At 42.3% G+C, this 10,979-nt stretch overlaps 2 protein-coding genes across 3 annotated transcripts; both read left to right on the top strand.

Moving 5' to 3' along the window:
* Window positions 1-146: 146 nt before the first annotated feature.
* LOC143338088 (WD repeat-containing protein 82-like) lies at window positions 147-3,716 on the top strand. The gene is made up of 9 exons (XM_076758253.1): window positions 147-631; window positions 847-947; window positions 1,053-1,119; window positions 1,616-1,715; window positions 2,163-2,279; window positions 2,424-2,579; window positions 2,689-2,758; window positions 2,835-2,977; window positions 3,071-3,716. The coding sequence occupies exons 1-9, from the start codon at window positions 471-473 to the stop codon at window positions 3,101-3,103; spliced, it is 948 nt and encodes a 315-aa protein (XP_076614368.1). The 5' UTR covers window positions 147-470; the 3' UTR covers window positions 3,104-3,716.
* A 1,815-nt stretch (window positions 3,717-5,531) lies between these two features.
* twf2b (twinfilin actin-binding protein 2b) lies at window positions 5,532-10,848 on the top strand. Of its 2 annotated transcripts, none has more exons than XM_076758273.1 (9): window positions 5,532-5,556; window positions 6,368-6,445; window positions 6,551-6,729; window positions 7,042-7,137; window positions 7,226-7,330; window positions 7,677-7,802; window positions 8,006-8,156; window positions 9,150-9,271; window positions 9,463-10,848. In XM_076758273.1, exons 1-9 carry the CDS (start codon window positions 5,532-5,534, stop codon window positions 9,628-9,630), a joined length of 1,050 nt encoding a protein of 349 aa, XP_076614388.1. In that variant the 3' UTR covers window positions 9,631-10,848. The 2 variants fall into 2 exon arrangements, with proteins under 2 accessions (XP_076614388.1, XP_076614380.1); XM_076758265.1 differs by having other exon boundaries at window positions 7,226-7,351.
* The last annotated feature ends 131 nt before the right edge of the window (window positions 10,849-10,979 follow it).

The following is a 10,979-nucleotide window of genomic DNA, read 5'->3' as shown; positions in this document are numbered from 1 at the left end:
AAACGGTGTCAGTTAAGAATTTGTCTGACCTTCAAATCCAGCTGTACATCAAAAACAGTGGACGAACATGCAGGAACCACTTCCTGTGATGGTGTGTCGTAATTTCCTTTTTCTGACAATAGGTGTGGTCGATTTTAACTCCGCCACTGCCCGGCCCGCTGAAACCATTGAATGTAAATATGAATTAAAAGCACCGCCTACCTGGTAGACAAAGGAAAAAAAACGAGTGTATCGTCGTCATGCAAATGTCGACTTGTGTTTGCATGCAGTAAATAAGCCCCAGCTTTAGGTATTATTGTTGTTTTTCTGAAAATTCACTTGTCGCCACGGGTCTTAAATGAAACTGTCCATGAATTGCTCGACCAAATGTCTCGCAGGCTTCATTAAACCAGACACAGGGAGCTGATGAGGAGGGCAACCTTTTAGCTTTGCATTGTGTATTTTTGTATGAAAAACAATTCGCTGCGGACATGAAGATCACAGACAGCGTGCTACGAAGCTTCAGGGTTGCCAGAACATATCAGCAAAATTCCCAGAAAGTCAACTGTGTGGACTTCAGCCCAAATGGTGAAAACGCAGTATCAAGCAGCGACGACGACTGCATTGTGCTCTATGACATCCAGGAGGGAAAGTGAGTCTAACACTGAAAACAAGTAACAACTGTGCAATTAACTTTATGACTTAACTCAGATCCATATATATGCAAATAATCATATCTAAACTGTGTGAATACCTTTACATGAATTGATCCATATGAGAAACTGGACCTTGGCAGTGCAGCATGTTCACTGTGGCTCATCAGGTGATCAAGTGATTGACAGGTTGAAGTGTTATGTCCTTTCTTAGACCTAAAGGGAGCCTGTACAGCAAGAAGTATGGCGTAGACCTCATCCGCTACACACATGGAGACACACAGACAGTGGTCTACAGCTCCAACAAGCTGGATGGTAATAACTCAGCGCAGATGGTCAGCTGTCAAACAGGATAGGATTTAAATACATGTGTCTTAAACAGTTTTTGAAAGGAAGATGTTGTTTTTTTGTGTCTTTAAGATACCATCCGATACCTGTCCCTCGCTGACAACAAGTACATCAGATATTTCCCAGGTCACACTGCAAAGTGAGTAAAAGCGCCCAATGTACTGGATGTAAACATGAAAGTGGACTTTTTCCACTCAAGAAGCTACAATGAGAACAGAATTCACTCAGCCCTTGTCAGGTGCTCGCTAGATGGAAGCACTTCAACTCTGTCTGTGTCCTTTAATCCGATCAGACGAGGAAGCTGCAACGTGCTTTTTAGTAGGTTGAAAATGGTGATACAGAAGTACATTTTTACAGTCTCTTCATCTTTGAAACCTATTCCTTATCTTGTCCTGATATGCTTCTGAATAACATGAGAACAATTACGTTCACATTTACACTCAATTATTTACAAGTAAACAAAGAACGCTCTCTTCTTAAAATGTGTTTCTTAACAGCATAACGACTGAATATTTATCTTTTTCACATCAGAGCATCTCACTTTGTCTTATCTGCTCTATTCTTGTCGTCTTCTTCTTGACTTATTCCTCACTGGTCAAAGTTAATTTTTTCTTGCGTGATTTTTATTTTTTCAGAGTTATTGCTCTCTCCATGTCACCAGTGGATGATACGTTTATCTCCGGCTCGTTGGACAAGACGATCCGGATCTGGGACCTGCGCTCTCCAGACTGTCAGGTGAGTAGTCTGTGAACTGGCTGAAAAGTGACACTTCCTCTGGTATCTGTAGGCAGATACTCAAATGTGTAATTATAGCTGCTGCTGCTACAACTGTTAGCACTTTAGATCAGGACTTTCCACATTACTGCACATCAGGGTATCAGTAGTTACCAACCTCTTTTTAATACACATTTGTCCTGTGGCCACTGGGGGTCCACAGACCCGCTTTAGGTGCTACACTTGGATGTTCCTCTCAGAGGTAAAACTGGACCAGCTCACAGTAGCTTGGAGACAACATTTTAAAATATTATTGTATAAACAAGGACTGAATGGAAGGAGAGAGATTAATATGAACAATGCTTGACATAAACAGTTATTAACTGGGAAGGCTGGGATATGGTGGTAAAGTCCAGACTTCCTGTTGCGGCTTCTCATTCTTATGCTTTGTGTTTATTTGTGTTGCAGGGTTTGACTAATCCACTGGGGAAACCAGTATGTTCCTTTGACCCTGATGGGCTAATATTTGCTGCAGGCGTGGAATCGCAAGCCATCAAATTATATGACCTTCGTGCTTTTGATAAGGTAAAATGCAAATGAGTATGTTCGTAGTTTGCATGAGTAGACTTGTGTGCATCGGGGAGTCGACCTTCATACACCTGCTTTAGTGTTTTCACTGTTTTCTATGTTACCCTGTCTCAACAATGTATTTAATCTTTCTGTGAAAAGGGTCCCTTTGCCTCTTTTGAGACAACGTTTAGTCGTGTCTGTGACTGGACTGGACTCAAGTTCAGTAACGACGGGAAACAGATTCTCATATCCACCAATGGAGGGATGATTCGCATCCTGAATGCTTTCAATGGATCTGTGATGCACACTTTTTCTGTAAGAGACGCACGCATTACCAAAACTCCACTGAAGCACATCTCCTTGTACATTAGTACGATTGCTCTTGAGTAGCTGAAGGTGTTTCCTGCCTTTGCTCATTTTTAAGGGTTACAACAACAGTAAAGGAATCTCCCTGGAGGCCTGCTTCACGCCCGACTCACAGTTTGTCATGATCGGTGAGCAAAAACACCTTTATTTTATATTTTGGTGTCTTCCTGTAAGATCTCTGTTGAAATGTGTCTTGTTGTGCAGGCTCAGAGGATGGCAGAGTCCATGTTTGGAGCACTGAGAGTGGGATGAAGGTGGCTGTGCTGGACGGGAAACATCCAGGACCCATCAACACTCTGCAGTTTAACCCCAGATACCTGACCTTTGCTAGCGCCTGCACCAACATGGTGAGATCAGACATATCACATCAGTATCTCATGTGGAGTAGCTGCTGCTGGACAAACTGAGTGCTCATTTGTAATTTCTTCTTCTCTCAACAGACATTTTGGCTCCCGTGTGTTGATGACTTGTAGAAGGACGTTTCCAAAGTGAGTTCTTGTTGTAAAACACATCGCGCTCATCTGTGATGTTGGACACCTTTGTGTCTTGACCTAAGAACCTCATGGACGTAATATTTTATCTGGAAAAAAAGTTTTTTTTATACACTTTATGTTAAACGTTTTACCTGCAGTATTTTTAAACTTTTTAAAGGGTTCATGCAGCTGTGACACAATCCGACATACCTCCTGTTAAAATCATAAAAAAAAAAAAAATCAGGTACATTACATTCCATCAATATTTTTAGCCTCTATCATGATATTATCAGTATTTTTAGGGTGCTTTCAAGTTAAACAAACCCTGGTGAGTTTGTCCGGTTAGTGCGGCTCATTTGGGCTGGTTTGAAAACTGTCCACATGAGGGTCCTGATGATGCAGGATGTCGCCACCTGACATTCTGTGTAACTTCATGTTAGCTTCATCTTGGTTTGGTTGTAAAAACTCAGTGTGAACGGGAACCAGACCTGAAGTATAATGCAACAATCTGTGGTTTTGCTCTCGTGGTCCGACTCAAATGAACCGATCTACAGGTGTGAAATCAACCTTATCATGTAAATATTTTTTTAAATAAAATTTTTTAGATGAAAGTAAGAGCTACTGTTTTGCTTTGTTTTGTTTTTACCTTTTTTGAGATCCTTGTCTTTCGTCATGCATCAGATAAATCTTGATATGCATCACCAGGGCTTTAACTCATGCTTATTTCCATTATTGGTTAATGTGACAGTTCTTTTTTTTTTCTTCTTATTAATGGTTTGCTCAACAAAATGTCAGAACATGGTGAAAAATGTGAAACTCAATTCCCTGAAACCTAACTTGCTGTAACTTGGTAAAGTTAAGTTACTTTTGCTTGAAAAATGACAAACAATTAATCATCAAAATAGTTGGAGCTTAATTTTCTGTCAACTGTCTAACGGATTGATTCATACTGTACCGACAAAGGAAGCACATTCACTCAGGAAATCCACTTTTTCATAATTTCCCCAATACAAAAAAATCCACAAGTGCTTCATTGTATATGAACAGGTGCAGCCGTAAACACAGTGAATAACACAGAGTCTTTATCGATGTGTCTTTTATAGATAATTGGAGGATTAGTGTATCAGTGGTTCTCACAATGACGCTGACATGAGCTCACTTAACAGATGCAAACAGAAGTTCACTCAGTCAGTAAACTAATCTGTGAACACACACGCCAGCATGAGAGAAAGGCAGATGGTTTTAATCAAATTGATGAATGGATGTTTTTCTTTTTTTTCTGTGCACATAAAGTGTGTCTTCCTGAAGTAGAGGAGGGGGGTGGAAGGGTTCTGTTGAATAATGTATACATGCTTGGGTTGTGTACTCACCACTGAGTGAATAATGGATGATCCCATCACAGGTAACCTCACAGGCACACACTTATCTTTCTCTCACCTACCTCAGTGTGTGCGTGCGCCCGAGATGTGAGGAAGACGAGACGGAGGAACGAGGGGTGATAGTTGAAGCATTTGGCACTCGCATCCTCATCAGCTTAACACTTTTTTCACCCTCACTCACTCCCCCCTACCATACATACTGTCCACACTGAGTTTGTTTTTGTGGCCAGTAATGGATCCATTAGTACTGTCTGACTGTACAGCGGCCCTCCAGTGTACACACAAGGCATTTGGAGCTCGTCGCCTCACACTTCGGGATAAAAGGTGTTTATATCTTTCTGAAATAAGCCTCACATTCTCAAGTTTCTATAGCATGCAGCCATACCTCCCCTATTCTCACCTTTTCATTAACTATTAAGGGTAACTTTGCTGATCGAAATGCACAAAAGCTACTGACCACACATACCTGACCCCCCCCTCCCGCCTCCATTCTGGGTCCGTTGAACAATGTTGAAATGAAGCGGTCAGATTCTTGCCTGGTGTCATGTTTCAGTGACCAGATGGCTGGAATTTGAGATCATGCCTGAGCTGATCGGCCACTATATGTGAATGAGTGATAAAATGTTGTTACATGTGGTGCCCTGACAGCATCTCAACCACTGATGTCAAGGGTGCTGGATTTCTGCATAGCCTGGTTTCCTCCTCACGCTGAGTCCAGTACAGGACAGTATGTGACCAGGGAGAGGCTCCCCTGCCGAGACTTTTAAAGTTGTGGTCATTGATACGCAAAGAGTTTTAGATCAGTGGTTAGGGTGGCATATCCACTGACAGGCACGTTATTACTCATCAGCCACAGTTCCGCAGATTGTATTTCAAGTGTTAGGAATCTCCCGAGTCACCTTCGAGGCGTTTATGTCACTGGTGTGCGTGGGTCCATCTGTCTGCCATCAGTGTAGAGGCAGCCTACCTGCTGAGCAAGAAGAGCGAGGACACAGAGACCTGGACCTGGTCCTTCTTGCTTGAGAGGAGTGTGAAGCGACTGCCAAAAGATGTCACACCAAACTGGAATTAATGGTAAGTTGATTTTTTCCAGGAAAACTAAACTTTCTGAAGGCTGTTTTTGTGTGGTGATCTAGCTGTCTCCAAATTTCAAATTCAATTTAAGCGTTTATTTAATTTTATTTTTGGCTTTTGAGCTGTTCCATTTCATGCAATACATCCTGACAATCTTACTGCTAAAGTTTTCTGATATCCTCAAAAAAAAAAAAAAAACCTCTTACGATCACCTCAAAGTGGTCCCTCGTGGATAGAAATAATTGTGGACTAAGCTTCATATGTATGAAATTGTAAGCCTGTACATGACTAATTCAGAGCTAAAATCTGTCTTCTGTGTTGTCACACCATTAATTATGATATTTAGCACCTGCAGGCCTTTATGCAAAGTTTAAGAGCTGCATATGTGTGTTATGGCATTTGGTAATTGGAGCGTAGGGGGACGGGTTGGCAGAAGAGCACCTCTCTCACCTTTCTCACCTGGTCTTACATCATTTATGAGGCAGCTGTGTTTGGTAACCATGGTGAGAGAGAAGGAGGGAGTGCATGAAATAGCTCAATCTAGTTTTCAGCACCAAACTACCATTCATGAGTCTGAAGGTTTGGGAAGAGTGCAGTTGTTTTACCTCGATGATTCAAACGTCTCAGCGGCTCCTCGGTGCGTGTGTCCCCTGTCTGAGTCACTTTAAGTGATGGTGTGACGATCTGGCAGTGGATCAAATTTTCTCCCTGAAGTGGAGGCTCAGGTTCTTACCTACCCAACTCTGTCTCACTTGCTTTCAACCCCCCATCCTCAGTTTTGACTTGTCTGCCTTATATCTGGTTACTTCAGCAACATCTGAGCTGAGAGAGTTTCTGGCCCGAGCAAGGGGAGGTGCCATCAGAATAATGAAGATAGTCATCAGAAACGGTAAACATGACTTGTTTCTTGTATTTGGAAAAAGATTTGACACGAGAGAAGTTTCTTGTTCTAAGTCCTGAGATGAGTTGAGCTGATGCACGTTTTTGTCTGCAGAGGAGTTGGTGCTGGATTGGTACAGAGAGCCAGCACAGAGCTGGGACAAGGATTACGATCAGTTCCTGCTTCCTCTGCTCACGCCTCAGGAACCCTGCTACATCCTCTACCGCCTGGACTCCCAGAACGCACAGGGATACGAGTGGATCTTCATCGCCTGGTCACCTGACCAATCACCAGTATGTCTGGAGCGGCTGCATCAGTCAGCCATAGTTTCAAGTTTAGTTATGCAACGTCTGCAGCCTAAATTATTTTCATTGAAAATAAATAAATGTCTAAACACATTGTCATGAACTAAGAGAAAAATATCAGCAGAAAAACTTTTTTAATTTTGTTTTTATTGGTGAGATCATTCTCAGTTTTTTTTTTTTTTGAATGAAAACTAATGCAGTGGAGGAAAAGTCTGTTCTGTGTGCGTGAACCCCAACCCAAACTCTAGAAACCATAAAAAATGTTCCTCACCTCCTCCTGTCTGTCGTCTCACCCATTAGGTGAGGCAGAAGATGGTGTATGCAGCCACCCGAGCCACGCTGAAGAAGGAGTTTGGAGGAGGTCACATTAAAGATGAAGTGTTTGGCACAGTTGAGGTTAGTAAAATGGCTCCATTCTAACGACTGATCAGTGAATCTTCACCTGCTGGTGATTCAGTGCCCCCTCCGTGTGTGTGCTTTGCAGGACGACCTGTGCTTCCAGGGATACCTGCGACACATGTCCTCCTGCTGCTCCCCGGCTCCCCTCACAGCAGCCGAGCAGGAATTGCAACGAATTAAAGTCACAGAGGTGAAGTTCAAACAATGCAAAGTGTCTGAATATGATATGAGCTGCTCCTGAATGTGTTACGTACATTACGTGTGCTCATGTGGTCTCCTTCTACTTTTTCCTCATGCAGGACAAAGTTGTATGGGTACGTAGATTTTCTTCCTAATACAAATTCAAGTGTGTGTGTTTGAAGAAGAGAGAGGAGGACAGGTTTTAAAACTGTCCCTTATGTCTGCAGGATGAACGTAGACGAATTGGGACTCCAACAGCACGAGCGAGGGTTTGTTACAATCTGTTTGGCATTTCATTTTCTGTTGTGTGCTGGGACGTGTCAACACTGAGATCTCTGTGTTTTTCTATGCTGCAGGTTACAATGGAGTTTGGCTTAGACAAAAGGGCACAGACTCTTCAAGGTCTTGCATTCCCGTTACAAGAAGAGGCCAAACGAGCTCTGCAGCAACTCAAGCAGAGACGCATCAACTACATACAGCTGGTGAGCCCAGACAGAGAAGTTTTATCACTAATTACACCATGTGCAACATGTAACATATTGCCTGTAAACAAAACAAGCTGTAAGGATCTATTCTTGGAACAAACTGTGTGTCAGTGTTTACTGTGTGTCAGTGTTTGCCAGTAAAATTGGCTGTGCGTGACTTGACCCCTGAACAAGGCTTGTTTGTGTATGTTATGCTGCAGAGGCTGGATGTAGAGAAAGAGACCATTGAGCTGGTTCACACCAAACCTACGGAGACCCAGGAGCTTCCATACAGGATCCCCACAGATTCACCCAGATACCACTTCTTCATCTTCAAACATTCCCACCAGGGCCAGCTGCAGGAGGCGCTGGGTCAGTACACACTCACACTGTCATTGTATAATTTAGCTTTCTATTTTCAAGAGACTGGAGGGAGCTCCATGTGTACTATGCAGAACCTCCCATTGCATGACCGCCTTGTCAAGTGACTCCACGTGAAAGCTTAAGGCTGCACTAATCAGGATTTTTATGTATATTAACAATGCATCAAATGGCTTTGTGTAACATGAAAGGTGTCGCCCAAAGAGAACCCTGAGAAATTTCTACTTGCACTTTTGCTTCAGCTTTATAGAGCAGTTAACGTCATTCAGCACCAGCAGTAGCATGCATCTGTCTTCAGAGAAAAAGCTCTGATGAACCTGCTCTCCTCGACAGCACCAAACAGCAGACAAAGTCAGCACCTAGCTGATGAACATAGTTTGTATTTGAAAGCTAAAGAGCAAGATTTTTCCCTCAGGAGTTGGTCGAGACCAAAACAGAGCTACAAAGGGAGTGAATATTACACGTAGATACATCAGGTGGCCAGGAACACGGCTCCAAATGAATGATAATGTTGCTCCATGTCTGCAGGGCCGAGTAAATAGAAAACAATATTTACTTGTAAGTTAACCATAATAACTTTATTAGGTGACAATATGTCAATTTTATGCTTTTAGCTTGTTCCACTGCCCCCAAGTGGCTCAAAAACAAATGAATTGCAGCTGTCAGAATCTACAAACTCATTGGCTTTTTCACAGCCACCACATGTGATTAATTAAATATTACGACTGTTGACTAGTTTTCAAGTACTTCTACTCCTCTTTGATTAAGATAAAGTGTTAGCACCTGTGCTTGAGCACTGGATGTTCTAGTACTCTGTCCAGCCCTGCTGTCCAGCTCAGAGAAGGTGGGAGTGATTATGAGTTTTAGTGTCTAATCCATTTCCGTGTCAAAGCTTAAAGAGCTTTAACTGCAGAGCTGGTAGTTAGATCTGATTCAGTGCAAACATCAGCCGCTTAAAGGCGTCGACCTCATTATCTCTTCCAGTGTTCATATATTCGATGCCTGGGTACACCTGCAGCATCAAAGAACGGATGTTGTATTCCAGCTGTAAGAACAGGCTACTGGACGAGGTGGAGAGAGACTACCAGCTGGAGGTCACCAAAAAGGTACAGCCCCCCCCCCAAAATAGCCCCACAGTCTGTAATGTCACTGGAGGGCTAAACAGGAAACAAGGTCACCATTGTTTATCTATAAACTGTTGAAGATCAAGGGTTATGATGATAATGAATGTTTAGCTCATCGTACTGAAAAGAGTGGCCATTAATCTGTGTGTTATTATTATTGTGTGTGTGTGTAGATGGAGATAGACAGCGGCGACGGCCTGACAGAAGACTTCCTGTACGAGGAGGTCCACCCGATGGAGCACACCTTAAAGCAGGCCTTTGCCAAGCCCCGCGGACCGGGAGGGAAGAGGGGCAACAAACGGCTCATCAAGGGTGCAGGGGAGAACGGGGACGAAAGTTAGACATTATACACACACAGAGAAAGCATTATACACAAGCACACAAGCAAACAACACAATATCTATGATTTGACTTGTTATTTGACTATTTAGCTTCTAGTCATTTCCTCTATTGACTTACGGACATAGATTTCACTGAAAACAGGACAAAATAGATCCACCCTGAAGCAGAATTCATATGTGTTTTCCTTCAGTGAAAGATGTGAGCAAGAGCTCTGTTTGTAGTGTGAGTCTAACTGGGCTCACTGGCTGATATGTGCATGTTAAAGTGTCAGTATTTTGAGGTCTCATATGAAGGTTTTGTTCCTCTTAACCCTGCCTATCCATCAGCATGTCAGTCGTTACAAACAATTGTGCAGCCAGACTTTTTTTCAAACCCACAAAACTTTATGTTCAATTATCCAAAACTTTCCAGAGACACAAAACACACGAGGAAATGTGAATAAAATGATGCACAAAACATCTAGAATATTTCCATATCATGTAAAGGTGAAAGCTGTATAAACAGGGAGTGTTAGGTTTGAATATGTCTCTCTGTAAAGATAAATACAGCTTTAATAAAAACTTTGATAAGTATGATACTGTCAGTCAATGTGGATTATGATATTTGGAAAGTAAAATAATTAGCTTTCTCGCTGAGAGTTAGTTGAGAAGATTGCCGCCACTCTTGTGTCTGTACATTAAATCAGAAGCTATAGCCAGCAGCCAGTTAGCTTAGCTTAGCACAACAACTAGAAACAGAGGGAAACAACTAGCCTGGCTCTGTTCAAAGCACCTCTGACGCTCACTAACTAACATTTTATATTTAATTTGTTTAATCTGTTCAAAACCCAAAGTGTAAAAACAAGAGTTGCAGTGTTATGAGTGCAGAGACTTCAGATAAAAAATGGATGTTAAGGAGTTAAAATGCTTTTTCTATATCACAGTCATATTAATTTACATTTGCCAATTGCCATCCAAGTTGAACGCAACGTTTCCCATCTGATATGCCTTCACTTGTCTCTGCTCTGCTAATTTTTTTCATCCCTCCAACGCCAATATTTACTGAGCTCTTCACAATTATTGGGAAATGGCTATGAAATTTCTGCTTTAGGGTGGATTATCCTTTATATTGCCTAGGTATAGGCCTATGCTGTGCCCATGGTTCACTCTTAACCACATGCAAATTCATCCACATCACATTTACAGTTGCCTTTGCCTCCTTCGGTCACCTGAGCAAGGTTTGACCGGACCCAGCTGAAGGCTATTGTTTTACATGGTCCTACAATAAAATATTTTCTTTATTTTCCACTGTTTGTCTCCTCATTCACCTCTCTCTCTGACTCTGTGTGTGTGTGATATCCTATAGTCCA

This window comes from Chaetodon auriga, chromosome 2 (genome assembly GCF_051107435.1).
Source record: "Chaetodon auriga isolate fChaAug3 chromosome 2, fChaAug3.hap1, whole genome shotgun sequence".
NCBI lineage: Eukaryota > Metazoa > Chordata > Actinopteri > Chaetodontiformes > Chaetodontidae > Chaetodon > Chaetodon auriga.
The sequence above is the reverse complement of the archived record's forward strand: the minus strand, read 5'-3'. Positions and strand labels throughout refer to the sequence as shown.